Below are 23,534 nucleotides of genomic sequence, written 5' to 3' on the forward strand. Positions count from 1 at the left end.
ATCTTTTGCATAGGTTCTAGCTTTGGTAATTACAACATTATCTTCTATAACCTCTGGTTCAATAACCATCGGAATTTTTGGACCCTTCTTTAACAAGTTCAGATATTTGGGATTTGCCACTTGTAAAAACAAAAGCATCTTCTTCTTCCATATAATATAATTTTCTTTATCAAATAGTGGAATTTTAACGGTTCCAACTTTTTGTGAAGTCATTATGAATTTTTGAATAAATAAAAATTCAAGGAGTGGAAGAATCACAAAAGTCTAGGATCTTGATTTGTTCGTTAACCAGAAGGCTCTGATACCAATTGTTAGGTCCCAATATGTTTGTAGAAGGGGGGGTTGAATACAAACTATACCGTTTAATCGAATTTAATGCGGAATAAAAAAGTGAAAAAAAATTCAAGTTAAATAAAACTATTATTAAACTTGAGAGGTGTTACAACAACGGTATCGTTTACAAGAGATTAATACCAAATAAATTATTACAAATCTAGAATAAATTTGACATGAACTTTTTTTATTTTTGCAATAAAAAGATCAAATGTTAAAAGCAATTTGAGATTAAGTTCTAGGGATTTTGATCCGCTAGATAGTTACACAAGAACAAGAGAATGATTTCTAGTGATTTGGATTTAACTTTAAAACTAGAAATTGATGATCTTGAATTCAGCAGAGAGATGAAATGTTTTGGGCGGCTGCTTCAGTTCCGTTCTTGAGTTGGTTAAGTGTATTCTGTGATATTTATTGTCTGCTGCTCTTCTTGTCTTTTAAATGATTTGATCAACAGAACTTCATTGAACTGGCAAGACAATCTGATAGTTGGCATGACTTTCGGTGAGACAATCTTTTAAACTAGCAAGATAATCAGTGAGACAATCACTTGAACTAGCAAGACAATCGGCATGATAATCTGTTGAACTAGCAAGACAATCACATAGCTGGTAGAACTTTCGGTATGACAATCAATTTGAATTAGTATGACTTTCGGTATGACAATCTGATTGTCATACCGGTTCAATTGATTGTCATGCTGAATTAATATTGAATATAAATTCAAAATCAATTCTGAAAATTCATAATATTAATACAGAATTAATTAATCAATTAATTCAATTAATCAATAAATTAATCTTTACAGATATAATTTATTTTCTTAATTAAATTATATGACTTAATTAATTAATAGAGAATTAATACTACTCTTGAACAGCAACCACTCTTCTGAAAATCTTCTGAAAATCACTGAAAATTATGAATCAATTCCACCACTTCAATGTTGACACTCGATGTACTGTCTGGTTCATGAGTGACTAACTTTCGTGACGTTTCTTCATGTCTTGACTTTGATAACTTGATTTTCTTTAGATTAAATCCCTATAATTGTTTGATACACTGACAAGATCTCTGACACTTGATTAAATCCACAATCTTGATTTATATCACTGAGGCTTGATCAATTTCTTAAACTTCTTCCAGTGAATTATTTCCTCAAGTCTGTAGATGAACAATGTTTCTTAATCCTTTGACAGATGTTACTTTGAGAGATCTCTTTGACGATAGAACCACTATTTACTTGTTACATTCTTATTTGAGTTGAGTTAAATCCTCGAATAAGTAAATGGGCTATGACATATGCCTTTCATTCTTCAAGGACTCAGTTAATTCATCCTTAGCAATCTTGCACTCAATTCTCAATTTCTCAAATTTAATAAACTGAGATTCTAGCACATTATTCCTCTCACTTAAAAACAAATTGTTTTCTTTGATTTTAGCATTTTCTTTGGTGAGAGACTTAAGAGTAACATACAAATGATATAATTCCGTGGACATGTCATTTATGGTATCATTACACTCAGCTTTAGATAAATGTGCTAGGTTAGTGGTGATTACCTGATTACTTTAAGAACTTATTTCTATTTCATCAGACTTGACCATTAGGGCTAGATTGACATAGCTGACATCCTCATCTTCATCCAAATCATCAGTTGCCTAGTCATTTTCCTGTGTAATGAAAGCCCTTTCCTTTTTCTTGAGCAACTCAAAATACTTTTGTTTATAATCAACATGCTCAAACTTTTTTTTACTGGAATCTGACTTTCTACACTCACTGGAAAAGTGCCCTGCCAAGCCACATTTGAAACATTTGAATTTAAATTTATCCACCATGTTTATATTTGACTTAGCTGCTCCAAAGTTCTTTTTGAACTTGAGCTTGGCAAATCTTCTGGAAAGAAAAGCTAAATGCTCATCAATATCATCCATGTCATCTTGGCTCAAATTGTCTTCATTTTCAGCTACCAGACATTTACCCATGTTCTCACAGGCCTTTGAGGTAGACTCAACAACTTCTACCTTCATCTCTTTCTCTTTCTCTAACTCAGCAATCAGTGATATGTACCCTCCTTTCTTCCTTTCTTTCTCCATCCTCTCATCTTGCTCTATTTCAAGCTCATAAGTTTTTAGGATGCCATACAGTCTCTCCAAAGTAAACTCTTTGTAATCTTGAGAGTTTTTCAATGAGACTGTCATTGGTTTCCATTCCTTTGGAAGAGATCTAAGGAACTTGAGATTGGAGTCTTTTGTCTGATAGACTCTTCCATGTAACTTCAGAGCATTTAGTAGTTTTTGAAATCTACTAAAAATGTCAGTGAGAGACTCACTATCTTCACAATGAAAGTGCTCATATTGCTGAATTAGCAGCTGCATCTTATTCTCCCTTACTTGCTCAGTACCATCACATATAATCTTAATTGTCTCCCAAACCTCCTTTGTTGTTTTGAAGTTAATGATGTTATCAAACATATCACCATCAACTCCATTGAACAATATATTCATGGCCTTCTTGTCTTTCCTGACTTGATCAATATCAGGATCTGACCATTCATACCTAGACTTGGGAACAGATGGTTCATTCCATGTTGTAGCTCTCATTGGTACATGAGGACCTCTCTCTATGCAATCCACATAGGCCTCATCTTGAGAAAGAAGATGTAGGTGCATCTTCACCTTCCAGTGGTGATAATTGTCTTTGTCCAGAAATGGAATCTTAACTCCAACATCCTTCTTGTTCATCTTGCTGTTTGTTGTGATCTTTAAACTCTTTGTACTTCAAGAGCTTGCTCTGATACCAATTGTTATTCCCTAACAATACAACAAGAATTACAGAAGGTGGGGTTGAATGTAATTCTGGCTTTTTTTAATATTTTTAAAACTGTTCTAACTCAATAATATATAAGTGTTTGATTTGCAAAGTGCGGAATGAAAGAATTATATAAATCAAAACACAAGTAATAAAATACAAGTCTTTAAAACTTTCTGGTGGATTTAAATGTATCCACCAGATATATATATATATATCGAGAGAACCCTGTGAAGCTTGAATAGCTCACAGCTGCTTTTTTTAAGTGAACAAACAAACAAAGCTACAGAGAAATTCTTAACAGTTACAGTTTTATCTATTTCTCTTCTAAAATGTGTTTGCTTAGTTATTTGTTCTACTTACTACACTCGGTTTATATGTCACCAAGTTTACATGGTAATAAGACAGGATAATAAAACAAAACCTATCAAATCTAACTCCATGCTTCTTCACTACTCTATTCCAGCATCTTTGAATATCTTCATAATCGCATGGAAATGGTAATGCTTCTTTGTTCTCAAAACCCTGCTAAACAGGCTGCCACATTCCTTTGCAAACACCCAACGCATGTAACTGTGTTGTCACTATGAACAGATATTTGAATTAATCATCTGTCGGTACATGCTTGTTATCCGTCGGGTAGTCTTGTTGCTCATCCGTCGGGTAGCTTTGTTAATCATCCGGCGGGTAGCTATTTGACACTTTACTCCATTTCATTTATGCAGAATTACAAGACATCTAATATTTACAATTAATCAACCTATTCTGCATATCTACTAGTAGTCAACATGACTCATATGCTACTACAGAATCTACACAAAGTTGTTTGCAGAAATGTGCTACATTACTTATTGTTACATAAGCTACTCACCCGATGGATATCAATTAGTCATCCGTCGGGACTATATTGAATCATCCGTCGGGACTATAATTGATCATCCGTCGGGTGCTACAAAATTCACTAAGTTAAATCTACTAAGGTGTTTTGTTTAGCTTATCACCAAGTACACAACATATTCCTAACAAGGTATCTGATCGATCTACCTCCTCTACATCTGGATGAGATTCTAACTGCATTCACATATAGATAATCACCTTAGTAATAACATAAATATATTTGGAAAGTCAGCAAGAAACCAAAAATGAACATCTTATTTCAATAACACTAACACATTCATTTTCAAGGTTTGCATAACCTTTTCGAGCCATGTGATGAGGATATAAACTCAACGACCTTCTTTCAACTTGTTCATCATGAATTTTATTCATAAAAAGCATCAATATGGTTATAAGATCATGACTAAGTAAATACTGATTACAAATTTATCCAAAAAAATATGTTTCAAAGGTAAATAGAACCATACCATAAACTCCTTCGATATGCAATCAGAAACAAATATGTCCCAATGGGATTTTTCAATGAAAGAATAGTTTGCAGGAGGATATGCCAAAATTTCTGGTTGATCAAGATAAGGAATAATGTAATCTTTGGTCAGCCGACATTTGAACTCCCTCCATTTTGAAGATGCAGATATTAAAACTATCTTCTTGGCTGATTCAGGTATAACGTAAGCCATCTACATACAAAATCAACATTAGTGAAATTAAAAAAATACAAGCCATTGAAAGACATGAGCAACTAGATTATTTTTTTTACCTGCACACAGTCCCAAATCTTGTCCTTTGTGTCTTTAGGAATAGACTTCCAAGAATCATGCGAGATTGGGGCTTTTGTTCTTGCCAAGACTCCAATATATGATTGCATCTCTGCCCCTACTTTACCATATGGCTCTCCTTTTGAATTAAAAGACATTGCAAGTTTGATCCCCATCATCTTTCGTCTCAGAATTCGGTGCATCGTCACACATCCTCGCTTTAGTAGCTTCAGTCCTTGAGGATGGTCAGTCGTGGTAATAGGTATTTCTCGTTTCCTTTTCTTGGTAATTTCTTTTTATAAATTCTGAGAAATGGGCTTCCTCTTCATAGATTTTGGGGAAGAACAAGACGGAATGGGAGTCTCGTTGTTTAAGGACATAGTCTTCTTTAAAGCCGCAATCATATTCATGGTAGTTGGATTGGGTGAAGATCGAGTGGTCTTCTTAAACTCTGTCCTTTTCGACTCTGTCTGCTTCGACTCTGTCCTCTTAGAATTCATCTTCTTCGACTCAGTCTTCTTCGACTCTATCTTGTGGAACTCATTCATTCTCGATTTTGCCTTCTTCTTCGGACTAAGCATAATCTACAAAACACACAAATAAGAATCAATAATATCACTCAAAACAAATTCATTCATCATAAATAAACAATATACATAAATGAATGCAAGCAAAATCCAAGATAATTGAAAACTTAAAACTGAGTCAAAAACAAACATTTAAAAAACATAGACATGTAATTAAAAGAAATAAACAAGCATATTTTAAAACCCCAAATAATGAAATCCAAACATTGGATGAGTATTTTGGGGATTGAGATCAAATTAAGGACATAAACCCTAAATTCCAAATCCCAAATCCCTAATTAAGGATATAAACCCCAAAAATTAGATGTGGATTTTATAATACCCAAATATAGATGAGAGATTAGGCTGTGTTAAATACCTTTTGAGATGAAAATCACCCCAGACTAATTCAAGATACATAAATGAATGCATGCAAAATCCAAGATAATTGAAAACTTAAAACTGGGTTAACAACAATCATTTTAAAAACAGAGACATACAATTAAAAGAAATAAACAAGCATATTTTAAAAACCCCAAATAATGAAACCCTAAAATTGAATGAGGTTTTTGGGGTTGAGATCAAATTAAGGATATAAACTCTAAATCCCAAATTCCAAATTCCAAATTAAGGACATAAACCTAAATCCCAAATATATGTGGGTTTTAGGGTTTCATAATACCCAAAAATAGATGCGGGTTTTAGGGTTTCATAATAGATGATAGATTATGCTGAGTTGAGATGAAATACCTTTGCTGAGATGAAAATCGCCGATGCTGAGTTGACTTTGTGAAATCGCCGGTGTTGAGATGTAAATGGAGTAACGGGATATGACTCAATGGGATATGAATGAAAATTTAGGGGGGAGATGAAAATGAAGAGGGAAATTAAAAAAATTGCATTTCAAATCAACGGTTTACATTGAGATCTACTTTAATCCGACGATCAATATTTTTTCTAATTATTTTTAAGTTAAATAATTAAATTTTAACAACTAAGTTGAAATCTTGTATTTTCAAATTATAGTTTAAACACACTTTGTCGGACAAACAACAGTTTTTGTCCAAAAATCATTGTCCTATATCTAGAAAAAAATAATTTCGAACAAATTTGATGTTCTCGTGTTAATAAATTTTATCAAACACTCAACGTTACCCATAAAACACTCGTGTCCTATATCTTGATATGTTGATTTGAGGAATATGAAAAAATATTCAAAAATTCTAGAACTTGTCATGCATGACTTTATAAGGAGAATCTAGTAAAAGACGTACTTCGTAGAACGAGAATCTTAACCGAATATCTGAATAATTTTTTTGAAAGAGTTTTTCGACGATTCAACCGTACGGATATCAAGATATGTTGATTTTAGGCATATGAAAAAATGTTCAAAAATTCTCGAACTTGTCGTGCATGACTTTATAAGGAGAATCTAGTAAAAGACGTACTCCTTAATACGAGAATCTTACCTGAATGTCTGAATAAATTTTTTGAAAGAGTTTTTTGACGTCCAACCGTACGGATGTCAAGACATGTTGACTTTAGGCATATGAAAAAATGTTCAAAAATTCTCAAACTTGCCGTTCATGACTGTATAAGGAGAATCTAGTAAAATACGTACTCGTTAAAACGAGAATCTTACCAGAATGCCTGCATAATTTTGTTGAACGAGTTTATTGATGATCTAACCGTACGGATGTCAATATAGGTTGATTTTAGGCATATGAAAAAATGTTCAAAAATTCTCGAACTTGTCGTGCATGACTTTATAAGGAGAATCTAGTAAAAGACGTACTCCTTAGAACGAGAATCATACCTGAATGTCTGGAAAAAAAAATTAAACGAGTTTTTCGACGATCCGACCGTACGTTTGTCAAGACATGTTGACTTTAGGCATACAAAAAAATGTTCAAAAATTCTCGAACTTGCCGTGCATGACTTTATAAGGAGAATTTAGTAAAAGACGTACTCCTTAGAACGAGAATCTTACCCAAATGCCTGAATAATTTTTTTGAACGAGTTTTTCGACGATCCAACCGTACGGATGTCAAGATATGTTAATTTTAGGCATATGAAAAAATGTTCAAAAATTTTCGAACTTGCCGTGCATGACTTTATAAGGAGAATCTAGTAAAAGATGTACTCCTTAGAACGAGAATCTTACCGGAATGTTTGAATAATTTTTTTTAAACTATTTTTTCGACGATCCAACCGTACGGATGTCAAGATATGTTGATTTAAGGCATATAAAAAATATTTAAAAATTCTCGAACTTGCCGTGCATGACTTTATAAGGAGAATCTTGTAAAAGATGTACTCTGTAGAACGAGAATCTTACCTGAATGCCTGAATAATTTTTTTGAACGAGTTTTTCGACGATCCAACCGTACGGATGTCAAGATATGTTAATTTTAGACATATGAAAAAATGTTCAAAAATTCTCGAACTTGCCGTGCATGACTTTATAAGGAGAATCTAGTAAAAAACGTACACCTTAGAACGAGAATCTTACCCGAATGTCTGAATAATTTTTTTGAACGAGTTTTTCGACAATCCAACCATACGGATGTCGAGATATGTTGATTTTAGGCATATGAAAAGATGTTCAAAAATTCTCGAACTTGTCGTGCTTGTCTAAAAAAGTAGTTTTTCGATTATATTTTTTAAAGTTAATGAAATAATTTTTTTCGAAACCGTTGTCTGAATAACAATATGACAAGCGTTTAGACAGGAAACCGTTATTTAAAATATTGTGAGTTAAGATACTCTTGGACAACGGTGTTTCTAAGGAACCGTTGTTTGATTTTATTTCAAACAATAGTTTTTTTCGGAAACCGTTATCCTTTATTTAAGAAAATTAATTGTATACATATTTATGCATATATAGAATATTATTATTTAACATAAGTTTACATTTGTATAATTTTGTCGAAATAAGGACATAATTATTGAGATCAGTTAGGTCGTGACTCTCATTACTCTCTTCTTCTCATCTCTTTCTTTATTTGCTCTGCGTTCTCCTCCATTAAATCACTTCATTCATTTTAGGGCAAATTATCTTTGTAACATCACTGGGACATAATCTCGATTCAGGGAAAATTAGTATCATCAGGATGACATAATCTCGATTCAGAGCATCTACACTTCTACACATTTTAGGTAATTTTTTCTACAGACTCAACATTAATGAATTCAATTTCATAAATTTATTTCGATAACTGTTTGGATAATTGTTTGCCTCTATATTTTATTTGGATTGTACTGATAATGTAGAACTCTGGATTAGGGTTCATGTTGATTTATGGGAAATTATTTTAAATAAATTTAAATAATTTATATATTTTAAGTTGTCTTTCTACTCTTCTATATGTATAATTATTCAATTATCGTGGTCTATGTGTGAAGATTGAGATGATATTTAACAAGTTGTTGAGCTGGTCTAAGTGTGAAGATTGAGATGATATTTTAAGATGAAATTTTAGCTAGTCAATGAGTGTAGTAAACTGAGGTTTTTTTTGTTAAACTCGTATTGTATTGTAGGAAAAATAAAGTTGTCCTGCTATTTGTTGATTTTATCTAGTCTACGTTGATGTAAAGATGGATAGATCATGGTTAAGAGCTGATAGAAGGACAAAAGAGATTAAAATAGGTGTTGAAGATTTGTTGAAATTTGCATTCGAAAAGGGGTATACTGAAGAGAAAATTAGTTGTCCATGCTTAAAGTGCGCACATAGTAAATCATGGAATGCTCAGGAAGTCAAAAACCATTTCTTTCAATATGGTTTCGATGAAACTTATACACGCTGGATATGGCACGGGGAGTCAAATTTAAGAGATAATCCTCTACCGGATGACACCGACACTTCGAAATCTGTTAATGAATTTCCCACAATAATGGATCAAGCTAACGATGAGAATAATGATATTTCTTCGGATTCTTCGGATTTTATTAACCATATTAAAGGTGAACATCAACCCTTTTATCTTGGATGTGAGAGTTACACTAAATTAAAAGCTTTAGTTAAGTTATATAACATGAAAGTGAAGCATGGTATGTCTGATTTATGCTTCTCTGATGTTTTACTATTGATCAGGTATATGCTTCCGGAAGGTAACAATATGCCTTCTTCCTTTAATGAAGTAAAAAAACCTTATGTTCATTAGGGATGGGATATGAAAAGATACACGCATGTCCGAATGATTGTCTCTTATACCGTGGTCAGAGGGATGAAGATGAGACTACTTGTCGCATATGTAAGGCTACAAGATGGAAATTAAACAGGAAAGGAGAGGAACTGGAGGGAGTCCCTGCTAAAGTTTTATGGTATGTCCCATTGATACCGAGATTAAGGAGTTTGTTCAATACACCTAAAATTGCAAAGTACATGACTTGGCATGACACTAAGCGACTAGAGGATGGTAAAATGAGGCATCCAGATGACTCTGAAACATGGAAGGATGTTGACAAAAAGTGGCCTGATTTTGCATCAGAGAGTAGGAACCTTCGGTTAGCTTTATCTGCCGATGGTTTCAATCCTTTTCATGGAAACCGTACTGATCACTCAATCTGGCCAGTTTTGCTATCAATTTACAACCTTCCACACTGGCTTTGTATGAAGAGAGGGTATATTATGCTTTGCTTATTGATATCATGACCGAATGAGCCAGGAAACGATATCGACGTGTATCTTCAACCACTTATTGAAGATTTGCAAGAATTATGGCGTGGAAAACATGTGTATGATGCATATCAGCAAGAGTCTTTCATACTTAGGGGGATTTTACTATGGACAATAAGTGACTATCCAGCCTTAGGAAACTTTTCAGGAAATATCATTAAAAGGGTATAATGCTTGTACGGTATGTGTTGATAAAACAAATGCTACTAGGCTGGTTAATTACCGTAAGATATTAATTATGAGGCATCGTAGGTGGTTGCCCAGACATCATCCGTATAGAAGAAAAAAGTCATTTTTTGATAACACTATAGAAAATGGGGTTGCTCCTACTCCGTTAACCGGAGAATAGGTTCTTGGAAGAGTACATCTAAGGGACCATGTTTTTGGTAAGACACAACGCCCACTTCGATGGAAGAAAGGTGAAGCTCGACCCGTCTGGAAGAAGGTTTCTATATTCTTCCAACTCAATTATTGGAAGTTTTTACTGGTTAGGCATGTTCTCGATGTGATGCACATCGAGAAAAGTATATGTGAAGCTATGCTTGGTACTTTATTAAATATTCCGGGAAAAATAAAAGATAGGGAGTCTATCCGTCTCGATATGGCTGAAATGGGAATAAGAACAGAGTTAAGCCCAAAAACTACCGGAAAGAAAGAAAAGGTGTCGTTGGCATCTTGGAACTTATCGCATGGAGAAAAGAAAACCGTTTGCTCATCCTTTCTTCAAATGAAGTTGTCAGATGGATTTTGTTCAAATATAAAAAATTTGGTAAACATGGAAAATCTTCGACTTGTTGGAATGAAATGTCATGATTGTCACACGATATTGCATCATTTGCTTCCTATTTCAATTCGATCAGTCCTGCAAAAGCAAGCCAGGTGCACAATTATTAGGTTTTGTCTCTTCTTCAAGGCAATTTGCAGTAAAATCATCGATGTAGAAAAACTGGAAAAAATGCAAGCTCAGTTGGTGGAAATATTATGTCAGCTAGAAAAACACTTTCCCCCCTCGTTCTTTGATGTGATGATTCATCTCTCCATTCATCTTGTTAGAGAGGTTAAGCTTTGCGGGCCAATATTCTTACGTTGGATGTACCCTTTCGAAAGGTATATGAAGGTGTTTAAGGGATATGTACAAAACCCCGCTTATCCTCAAGGATGTATTGCCGAGGCATATATTGCCGAGGAGGCGGTTGAGTGTTTGGCATATGTTGGCTTATCGATATCTCTAAAACTTCATTATTGACTTGACTTATCGACAACTCTGAGTTCTCTAGTGAATTTTGGTTTATCGATAACTCAGAGTTCTCTAATGGACTTTGGCTTATCGATAACTCAGAGTTCTTTAATGAATGTATACTTGTCGATATCTCTGAGTTCTCGAATGGGTATCTGACTTATCGATATCTCCAATAGCATTTCCTGAGTTCTCGATAGACAATTCATGAGTTCTCGATAGGTCTTTCTGAATTCTCGAATGACTTCTCTATAACACTAATTCTGTGACTTGTAGAGATCTTGACTTAGAATGTTTTTCACCAAACAGAATTATTCAACTCCAAGCTTCTTCATAATTCTTCTGAGGCATAACCTTCTTGATCTTCTTCCAGATAGAATTCTTAGGCTTGACACTGTTTAGGGAAAAATGCTCCAGTCTGCTCCATTTATATTTTACAGACATTAAGTGTTACGAGTATAAATTACAGATTAAGGTTACAATACAACTAATCTTAGGGTTGTCAATATCACTTAGTCTTGTTATGATACAGGCATGTCTTGTACAACACTCTCCATTCTTTGTGTTTAGCTGCTTGTTCATAATTATTTGGTTCATCTGAGACAAAATAACAAAATTGAACTTGCTCGGGATCTAGATCAGGTATTCTTTCAGTATTTTCATATAAATCTGTTAGTCTTCGAGTTTTTGTAAGTGGTGAATCTGAAAAACTGTCATACTCATATCTTGGCGAGTCTGGTTCATCAAAACTACTCTCAAACTCCTCCTCGACAGGTTGTTCACGTTGACCAACTATCACCGGTGTTGGTTCTTTTTGAAATGGCTGACTTACCACATACCTTTTTTGTATATCATCATGCTCCCAATCCCAAGAAGCATATTCATCAAATACAACATCTCTGCTGACTTGAAGTTTATTATTTTGTGGGTTGTAAACCCTATATCCCTTGGACTGTAAGTTGTAGCCAAGGAAGATTCCTTTGTCAGCTTTGTCTTCCAGTTTGTGTCTTTTTTCACTTGGTACATGGATGTAACATATACATCCAAATATTTTCAAGTGACTTACAGATGGTCTATGCCCCGACCAAGCTTTGAGAGGTGTTCTCTTATAAATAGCCTTTGTAGGTAGTCGGTTTTGAAGATATACGGCTGTGTAGACAGCTTCTGCCCAGAATTTATTTGGCAGACCTTTGTCTTTCAACATTGATCTTGCCATCTCCATAACCGTTCTATTTTTTATTTCACATACACCATTTTGTTGTGGTGTATATGGAACAGTCAATTATCGATGTATACCTTCCTTTTCACAGAATGCTTTAAATTCTGATGAGGTATATTCTGTCCCATTATCACTCCTTACGCACTTGATTTGATGTCCACTCTCCTTCTCGACAAGGCTCTTAAATTTGTTAAAGATTTTAAATACCTCCGATCTTTCTTTAAGGAAGTATACCTAAGTCATTCGAGAGTAATCATCAATAAACAGTATAAAGTACTTGCTATTATCAGGTGATGGATTCATCATAGGTCCGCAGACATCTGTATGTACCAATTCCAATTTCTTCGATGCTCTCCATGCTTGTCCAGTTGGGAATGGCTTTCGAGACATTTTTCCCAATTGACATGCTTCACATACACCCGAAGTTTCTGGAATTATAGGAAGACCTCTGACCATATTTTTTCTTGAAAGAAATTTTAATTTCTGTAAATTACTATGACCAAAGCGTTTGTGCCACAACCATGTTATCTCATTTGATTGAGCATGCATTGATTGTTCTTGTGCTTTATAGTTCCATTCAATTGAAAAACATTTCTTTTGCATTTTTACGCATGCAATATTATTTCCTATTGGATCATAGATGGCGCATGTATCACCTTCAAAATGAATTATGTATCCATTTTCCATCATTTGTGGAACACTGAGTAGATTCTGATCAAGACTAGGAACGTAAAGTACATCCCTAATCATTCTTGTTCTTTTCCTTGTTTGGACAGCAACTGTACCTTTTCCTTCAGATTTTACAACAACTCCATTTCCCATTCTCACAGGAACTTTTATTGATGAATCTATTTCTGTGAAAATTTGAGAATGTTTGGACATGTGATTGGTATACCCGCTATCAATCAACCAAGCATCCTTTTGATTTGGAGCAACTTGACTTGCAGAAAAAGTTGATCATCTTCCTTTATCATTTCCGACATGCTCGCTTGATGTGTCTTAAATCTACATTCACTTTCAGTGTGATTAAACTTCTTGCAATAGTTGCATTTAGTTTTTCCTTTATACCAGCAATTCTTTTCTCCATGATTCGTTCTTTCGCAAATTGAACATGGCGCAAATTTGTCTTTTCTCTCACCTTCTTTGACATAGGCTGGACTCCACTGATTTGATGTGCCTCCTTTTTTATTTCTCTTAAAAGAGGAGTTCTTGTGCTTGGATTGGAAAGCTCCTTCTCCGAATGCCTCATTTCGTCGGGACATCCTACCTTCATGAATTTATAACGATGCTATTAATTTTGAGACAGTTAGCTGTGTGAGATCTTTAGATTCTTCAATCACAGTAACCACTGTGTCAAATTTCTCGGATAAACTGACCAATATTTTTTCTACAACTCTTTGGTCAGTTACATTTTCTCCATTTGATTTCAGTTCATTTACCAGCCTAATTATTCAAGAAGAGTAGTCCTTAATTATTTCACTATCTTTCATCTTAAGGTTCTCGAATTCACGTCTCAAAGATTGAAGCTTCATTGCTGTAGTTTTCTCATTCCCTTCGAATTCTGCTTTCAAAATATCCCATGCTTCTTTTGCAGAAGTAGCATTCATTATTCTAGGAAATATTGTATCTGTAATTGCAAGATGTATTTTAGCTAATGTCTCTACATCTTTTTGCGTCCAATCAACTTGTGAAGATGTTTGTGTGCTGGGTGTAGCGTCGGTTTGAGGTATACCTTTATCGATAACATCCCATAATTGTTGTGTAGCTTGTAGAACAACTTTCATCTTGATACTCCAGAATTTGTAGTTTTCTCCATTGAAAATGGGAATAACTTGTTGTTGAGGAAATGCCATTATTATATATTATATCGCGGAAGTAAGTATAGGCCTCTTGATCTTAAGGCTCTGATACCAAATGTTGGATATTTTAGATAAATATGCCAATAGTGTAGCGAAGATAAAAGAGAATAAATGTATTTGTAATAATATATCTCTTCAACTTAATAACAACAATATCAATCAACCTATTTATACTTATAGGCTCATATACAAAATTGGTAAGTTGGATAAACACCATCGATATCTAATGGTAATTATTAATAAACATTTTTAACCATTATACAACTTAATGATTTATGGTTAACAGTTTATAATTATTTATTTTATTTACTAAATATAGATGTTCTTCATTAGTGAACAATATGTTATTCAATCTAAAATATTTTATATTTGAAGTGTAGCTTCAAATTCGAAGCTCAATATATAGCTCATTTTTTAGAATGTAGTTGAGCCCGGCCAGTTGAAAGTGGTGGTTTTAACTTGAAGATGCTCTCCCATATATTTACCACTTTATCTTAATCAAATAACCAGTTTAAGACACAACTGCAAGCATGAAAATTAAATTGATTTGCTACACAAATTTACTCAGAGGCAAATTCAAAAACTACACAAATAACTTAACAGCAAACAATGAACTCTAACAAAAAGTTAGAGACACCAACCTCTTCGTTAATGCCAAATTTTAGAGACCAACTATACTTTTTATCCTATACTTTCAGTTGAGGGGTACTGGATGCAAATAAACGAACAATCTTCGAGTACTGCTTTTACATTTGCTAATCTGTAGTCTCTATTAGACCTGCTGCAATTTTTTTGTGCCCCAAAACTCTGACATGAGCAAACTGCCTTGGAAAATCAGCTCTCTCTTTGTTATCGTCTTTTCCAATGATAACAAAAAAAAAATCCCTTGTTACGTGTAAATTTTTATTGTTTCAAATCCCGTATGAATCACTAAGAGCAAGTCCAATACATACCTATAATAGGTCTTATAGCTATAATGTAGGACTAAAACGAAAAAAGTCTACTCCAATACATACCTATACCGGATCTTATAAATGCATAAATGGATAATTGGTCCTCTAACTATGTTGGCTTGCTTTAAATAAAATTTAGGAGAGAGAGACAAAACTTCACTAAATTTAAAAATATTTGGTTGTAAAAATAAAATTAGCATCGGAACTGAAGTCCTATTTTGACATCAAAATACACTTTTTGGTCTCAAATTATAGCAATAGATATAGTCATTTTAAGTTTAGCATTAGACTTCTAAAAGCTCGAATGGAAACAAGCTACATTTCTTAATTTTTCATGGCCACTTGCGTACTCTTGTCGTTTCTACATGTATCATATCGTCAACTAATTTTTTTTTTTTAAAAAGAATGAAATCGCTGTTGAATATAGCTTATGAATTCTAAAATTCAATCAAATTGGCGAAGCATGTAGGTTAATGATTGTAGTGCTGTATTTAAGTTTATTATGACTATGATTGAGAGGTCATATGAGTTCAATTCCTTATAACAACGTTCAAATATTATAAATATTTTGAAGAAAGTAACTAAAATTGTAGTAAGTCGAAGTATAGATTTTTTTCTGTAATGCTTCGGAGATTTAGTAAAACTAACAGGATATGCGCTTCATATAATCATGTATCAATGTTCAATTCCCCACTGTTAGTTACTATGTACTTTCTTTCACGAAATTTGGTGAAAATCTCATAGAAAGTGACCTTCAATTCCAACCCACTACAATGGATGTTAGCCGGCTTGAACTAGTTTGCACCTAAGTTCTCTCCCACACTCGCGTCTACAATATGAGAGAAGGATTGAGATGGAGAGTTAGACAAGGTGAATGTGCTTAAAACTGATCAGTTCAAAGAAATGCACTACATAATTTCTTAGAAAAAAACAGACAATACAACTAATTAACGCGTCGACATTTAAGTATAAATAGATCAGCTAAGATAGCTTCCAGAGCAATCGATAAATATAGACAAACACATACAAGAAGCGAAATTCTCATCTGTCAAAAGAAAATGTCTGATAACAAGGGTAGTTCAAGTACTCAAGGAAGTGGTAGTAATGGAAAGAACAAGTATGAGAGTCTGATTCCTGCTCAAAAGAAGATTGTGAGTAATATGGTGTACAAGACGGTGGCTGGGTGTGTTACCTCTGCAATCCACAACAAAAAAAATAAGATCAAGCCGAAAAATGGTGACGATGACGACGAATGATGATGGTCGCACACAAGTTTTTGTGGGGGGGGGGGACCTTGGTGCTTTGGCACTTTATTGTCTTGTTTCATGTCTGTAGGGTTTTATAAACTATTGTCTTCTTGTGTATAGGAACAAGTTCATGGTTGAATGGGTTTGATTTGATTAGTTAATATAGTTTAGTGTGCATATTATATCCATGGCTAGCTTGTTTCAGCCAGTGTCAATATATTGATGTATTAATAGTTTATACTGTGTATGCCTTTGTCTGGTAATATAAATTTATGCATTAAAGTTGTTAAACTCTACTGGTATGAAATACTATAGTCACTGACATCTACTTCTCTTCTTGTCCGATTTTTGTGTGTGCCAGATAGTTGGGCCTCCATGTCGAAAAATATGTGGTTGCTGATGGATGTCTGTTATCTTTTACTCCACTAAACACATAACTGAACTTTTGTTTTATCATATGCTGCGTCTATTTTCATCCTCTTTTGCTGATATAGATTTCATTTTACTTGTGAATCTGGTGCTACCAGCTGAAACTGATTTCCAGCAAATTAATTTTTATAAAATTTGAATCGTTCAAACACGCAAGGGATCTATTCGTATATGATATTGCTGGTATCTTACAACATTAGGTGATTTCGATGACATGTTATTCAATATACATTTTTTTCCCAGTAAAGGAGAAGAGCAGTACTGCAAATTATTCTCTCACACTTCGGGGTCATGATCACTTTATTTTAAAATAAATTCATCCAAGCCGTGATCGTCTGAAAAAAACACTAATTTTTATTCAATTCCAGGCCATAGTTAATCTTGACTAGAAATGAATCTCATGTTGCTAATATATACACATAGATTTCTATAATACGATTTTAGAATATTCATATGTTTATTATACTCATAGGATACAATGTTTTACAAAGCCAAATCAAAGCAAATATACATGATAAATCCCGGTGATGGTAGAATCTGGATAACATGTATGCATGTCATGGTCATATGCTCTTACAGTGATAGATGATTTTTTTAATGAGAACCCTAACTTAGTGAATGCATAATAAATAATATAATATATTATATATATTTACATAATGTCCCAATACAAAAAATAAAAGTAACAATACATCAAAATATCAAGTGATAATTTTGAACCTTGATCACATAATTTTACTCGGCCTTATCTATATGTATATTATAATTCACTAGTTGATAACCGTGCAAAATAAGCACGGCGAGTTAATTTATTTAAATAAACGGGGACGGAGGGAGGGAGTGTATTTCACAGCATCAGTTTAGCAGGTTAAATGAAAGTTGAACTATAATGCATTCAGTTAAATCAGGCTTAGTCAGTTAAGGCGGCCGCCAATATATCCTTGGGCAGCAACTTTTAATTCGACATTCTTGTGGTGTAGATACATGCATGTACCTATCTTTCTTAATGTTTTTTAATAATTTTTATAACAAGTAAATATCATTTCCTATATATTCCTTCCGACCAACTACGTACAGTTCAATTTATGTATCTCAGCAATTCTGAGATCATTTTAGACCTCACAAACTTCTTACACTTAATTTGTAACAGTACTAAATAAATAAAGATGTGATAAATATATGTTAATGTGTATAAAAACGTACTAATTACAATGCAACCTCACTACATATTTCCTAAAGCTGGAGAAGCCAAATGCAAATCTTATTTTCAGAGTACAACACTCACCCCACACCTACAGGCTACAGTCATCTTCACTCGCATCGTCCCATTACTTAAACCACGACAACATTCACTCATGTAATTCCTTGCTATCCCACACGCGGTGACGGACATTAGTAACTAAATTAAGCTCAAATTAAAACAAACAACAAACAAATTGTCATGACTACGAACATACTGTGTCATTTCTGAGAAATATACACTCTCCCGCTCTACTTCATAAAATTATTGACCCATTAGTAACAACTAAATAGGTTGTGTACATGTTTAGCAAATGATTAGAAAATGTGCCTTACTATCAATCTGCTGCCATGCTAATAACTATGCACTTTCCTCGAAGAAACTACGTTGAAAATCTCAGTGATTATCTCCAGTTCTGTCCCCTAATAGGCGGTTCTGCCCTAACATAATTTACATGTAAGATGTTTAACTCAACCACACACGCAAAAGGGAAGAGAGAAGAGTGAGATTGAGTGAGATAACAGTGAATGTGCTTAAACATAATCGAGTTCACCCAAATGCAGGTTCGCCTTAATTTCTAAGAAAAATACAGACATTTGAATTTAGCGCATCATGTGTTCAGTTACTTCAGTATAAAGGTGTTCCAAGGCTTTCGTTTGATTCACAAAACATACCAAAGAAGTAAAATCATCAAGATACAAATAGATAAATATCTCTATACACATTCATGGCTGGAAACAATAATTGTTCAAACAGTCGTGGAAATAACAATGGAAAGAAGAAGAATGAGAGCTTGCTACTTCCTCCGAAGGAACATGTGAGTACCAAGATGGGTAAGTACCTTGTTCAATCTGTTGCCTCGGCAATCAACAACAAAAATAATAAGATCAACCCGAAAAATGATGATGATGATGATGAGGCCCCTTCTTCTTAGCTACCTTGCTACTCCCTAAGCGTTCTATCAAGCTAGCTACTCAACAATATCTGTGTGTGGTTATAGTGGTGAGGCTGGTGGTGGGGCTAGCTGGGTGCTTTCAAAAATTTATTGTCTCGTTTGTTAATATATATATACAGACATGAAGTTAAATAAAGTACTGTTTTCTGTCTAAGAAGAAGTTTATGGTCTAATCAGTTTGGTTTTGATTAGTATAACTTAAGCTTTTACTGCAAGTCATATCTAGATTTTATACTGCTTTTGTATTAGTCCTGTGATGTATAAATGAAAGTTACAAATACTGCTGGTTGAAGTGTATGGAATTGACATCTATTTCACTCCTTTCCTTCAATTATGCTTGTTTATACAAATTGGTTTAGCCTCTACATATTATGTCTGCAAATATTAGTTTGTATGGAATTCTGTTTGCACATATTGGGTATAGTTGGGAGTTGGGACTAATGATGATTCCTTGTCCCTCCACACCAAGTATATAAAAACATCTCTCATTCCATCTTACTACTGAATTGCTACTTTGGATCTCATTTTACTGGCGTATGTATAAAACATCTCTCATTCCATCTAACTGTTTAGGTATAGAAGACTGTTTTCTTGTAATAGCTTTGGTTGCCTTGATTCAAGTGTTGTGGACCTAGAGTGAACGTTATCTTATTTTTAGAAATAAATCTAGTAGTACAGTTTACAATAGGTTTGATATCATGACAAATTAGAACAGTATACTAAAATGTGCAAAAAGGTACTTAAGAGCATCAAAATAAACGACAAAAAGATAGTACAATGAAATACAAGTGTAAAAGTTTTTTTTAAAACAATTTAGCCTCCACTCTGTGGACTTAAATATTCAAGGAACCCAATTCCTAAAAAGTACCAACACTATGAGTTTGATATTATTGGTTGCTTTAAGGTCAATGTACTATGAGAACAATAATTGGACATCTGAACCTGATCATCATAACAGCTGGATGGGGGCTGCTATGTTTATAAAGTGTGACAAATTGCTGCAATGTCTTTTACCGTAATTTTTATGAATAATGTGAGATCCTAATTTGAGATGTATAGTGTGGCATATCATACCGTAAAAAGTTTTCACCGTACATATATGTATTTGTCCAGTTTTTAATCTTGAACTCTCCTACTATTTCTATTAAAATATAAGCATCTGAAATATGATGAGGATGAATATTCTTGATATTTGTTATTCTCATGTTTCATTTTGTACTTGTCAACTTTACACCGCAGTTTGTGATTTTGGTGACTATAAGATCGAAAAATTCTAACCAAGTAATAACTTATGCCTAGTTTAAGGAGCTTAGCTTAGTTACTCTAACATAAATTTTGTTGTCTAAGTAGTACTCTCAACCAAACAACTTTGTATTGAATATTTATATACAAAATCACAGTTTCTTCTTCACAATTATTACATCGGAATTAGACTGAATAAACTCTAAACTTTTGCGGGTAACTTAATTAACATGTCTAGCTTTATAACAGTAAAGAAGTTTGCTCGTTTGCAAAATGCAAAAACAACTAGGCAAATCTTCTCAAGCTAGATTTTAACAGACAATTTAACTTGTTTACCTGGGTACCCATGCATATACAGTGCAGAAATAATACCGATCTACCGAGGTTCCCTTCCAGTCCAACCACTCCAATCAATCGCCCTATTTAGTTAAATTAATAAATCAGACAAGATTTCTTCACAGAATACATTACAATTTTTAAATGATGCTGGCAAGGTGAATTTTGTTGTCAAATATGACACATTCAAGCCACGTCAAAGCCCATTGCAGTAATGTAAATTCATCGCACTAGAACTATTACACTGACTTTTATACAAGAAAAACTTTCAAAAAGAAACAAGGAGACACAGAATATATATAATATGGAAAACAACCTAAAGATACATTTAACTCAAAATCTGAGGGTAGGCAAACGTAAATTTGCTAAAGAGGATGCAATTACATACCACTGGGTACTGGCTATGGACACGAGTCATCAAAAAGAACTCTATAGAATCGCTTTCTTTCTTCTGCGTCCAAAATGCCACCTAAATCACCTCCCTGATCGTTTTGTTCAGTCATCTCGCCGCTTTTTTCAATCCTTTTCTCAGGTCTCACAGGAATTAGACCTTTTTTTCTATTCTTTTCTAAATTCTGAAAATAGTGCCTCCGATTGTACTCATGAAGCCCCTCCTGCATCAATTCTCCAAATTTCTCCTTCACAACAACAAGAGGGTCCTTGTCAATCAGTTCTGACCCTTTATATTCATCTCGAAGAAGAACTGTGTAGATCTGATATCTGTTTGACACATAGAATATACCTGGGTGCTTTAAAAGCAGAGCGTTTAATTTCTCCGGCAAGCAGAATTCTCTCTTAAAATGACCCAGCTTGATAATTGATAATTTTTTCCACAAAGTAAGTGAAAGTATTTCATGAACTAAACCTACAATTCTCTTATCCATTTCAGGTGATCCCTCCATTAGACCCCCGGGATCTGAATAAGGTGAAATATATGGAGTTGAATTGAATTCGCGAAACCTATCCCAAGACTTAACCCACGTAGAGGGCAATGAACATGAAAAACACGGCACCACACCTTGTCTTTCAGCTGAAGTTTCAATTGCAGAAATTGCTAGTTTGGGATCCCAAGATATAAGCTCAATCTCCAATGAACTCCGTCTCCCACTATAATTAACAACTCGAAATAGTTCAGGAAACTTGGGTATAATTCTAATTAAATAATCATCTGGAAGCCCAAAATTTCTCTTCAATTCATTGAGTTTTAAAACATTGAGCCTCTGATTTACACTCAACATCAACAACTTTGCTAACCGCTCCACATATACTCCTTCCTGCAGATCTTTAACAGACTCTTCCTCTTCTACTAGAAACATCATTCGTTTTGTCAATCTGCAATAAAGTTCATCAATTTCTAGATAAACATCAAAGCAACATGGGTACTTTTTTAGCCAGTTCAGAGCCTTTCCCTGAAGATCAAGAGTCTTGAACTTTCTTTGAAGGAGCTTAACTGATGCAACCTGGTTAGGACAACGTAAGACTATATTCTTGATCTGATTATTTACTATCCATCTGCGATTTCGTGATAAAGCTGATTCAAGATCTGGATCTTTCTTCATTGACCAAAGAGACATGTTTCGGAAGAATCGGAGATGATATGATACACTAGACATACTAGAGTACCGAAGGAACACCATTTTCAAGATATTTCGTATTCTAGGTAGCCCTGTTTAACAAGGAAAATTAATAAACAAAAGCTGATAAATTCAATAATTTTATAATATTCATGTGCATACCAAACAAATTTCCGAAAGTTGCAACAAGCAAACCTAGGGGATAAACCCTCAAAATTATAAAAACAAAAAGTAAAATGTTGCATATATCGGCAAGATTTTCAAATGAACTGTTGCACATATCTACTGATCCAGTATAGCATAGAACGAGATATCCCCAAATGCTTATTTTCAGGTGAGTAAATATTGACCTTCAATGGCTCTTGACTCTTGAGGTGAATTTATTAAATATCACCACACAAAAAATCCTTCAAAAAGCATGAAGGCCATGACCTCGGTAGCTGAGCAATGCCCACAAATTCGTGTATTATCTATTTTTCAAATTAACCATTTTACTCCAATGCCACTAATATAACTTTATCTTTATACAATCAATCCTACAGTAAAACAAAGCATTTCGTAAATTTCTCGATGCACTCTTACATAACTGGACTCGCATAAATTTTGAGCTGTAGCAGGTCACTCAACAGTCTGGCAATCACTCAAATTTATATAAATTCATCATTTCATAATCAATGTATGGATTGCAAGTATAAGCAAAATGTCAACAGAGTCTAATCAATACATAAATCAACATAAAATAAACAACGCAAGTTTCAATTTATTTTCAATTTGACCAGTAAAAGAAAGAGATAATCACTAAAACAAAAGTAAGCTAACCTGAGAATTAGGGGCTAATTGAGCTTCATTTTACTTATATGTAGACGTGTGTAAACACATTTACACATCTTGTTCGCTCAACAAAGATCATTCAGAGCAATTGTGCTCTTTTTGTGAAAACCTAATAATCAAAATTGAGCTCGGTAATAGATATACTGATAGTACTCCTACTTCTGTTACTGTACTGCAGTTTTAAAAAGAGCAGATGACAAAATTAACTGGTTTAATATCAAAATACCCACCGTACTTCTCAAAAAATTATCAAGTGGCTACTTGATCTTCACGGTTACTCGTTTTGACCACTATAATTAATATATATATCACTGTAATAAATACTAAAAAAAAATGACCTCAAATTTAATGAACCGATGATGGATTTGTT

The 23,534-nt window shown here is 33.9% G+C and overlaps 2 protein-coding genes across 2 annotated transcripts; one reads left to right on the forward strand and one right to left on the reverse strand.

Moving 5' to 3' along the window:
* The first annotated feature begins 8,960 nt into the window (after positions 1–8,960).
* Positions 8,961–11,288, forward strand: LOC141714210 (uncharacterized). Its single transcript, XM_074517742.1, has 3 exons — positions 8,961–9,414; positions 9,528–9,987; positions 10,535–11,288. Exons 1-3 carry the CDS (start codon positions 8,961–8,963, stop codon positions 11,286–11,288), a joined length of 1,668 nt encoding a protein of 555 aa, XP_074373843.1.
* A 9,226-nt stretch (positions 11,289–20,514) lies between these two features.
* LOC141712272 (protein WHAT'S THIS FACTOR 1 homolog, chloroplastic-like) lies at positions 20,515–23,326 on the reverse strand. Its single transcript, XM_074515144.1, has 3 exons — positions 23,153–23,326; positions 21,148–22,425; positions 20,515–20,842 (listed from the first exon to the last, which is right to left on the reverse strand). The coding sequence occupies exon 2, from the start codon at positions 22,394–22,396 to the stop codon at positions 21,161–21,163; it is 1,236 nt and encodes a 411-aa protein (XP_074371245.1). The 5' UTR covers positions 22,397–22,425; positions 23,153–23,326; the 3' UTR covers positions 20,515–20,842; positions 21,148–21,160.
* Between the last annotated feature and the right edge of the window lie 208 nt (positions 23,327–23,534).

The sequence above is a fragment of the Apium graveolens genome, chromosome 3, assembly GCF_009905375.1.
Source record: "Apium graveolens cultivar Ventura chromosome 3, ASM990537v1, whole genome shotgun sequence".
NCBI classification, from domain to species: Eukaryota; Viridiplantae; Streptophyta; class Magnoliopsida; order Apiales; family Apiaceae; genus Apium; species Apium graveolens.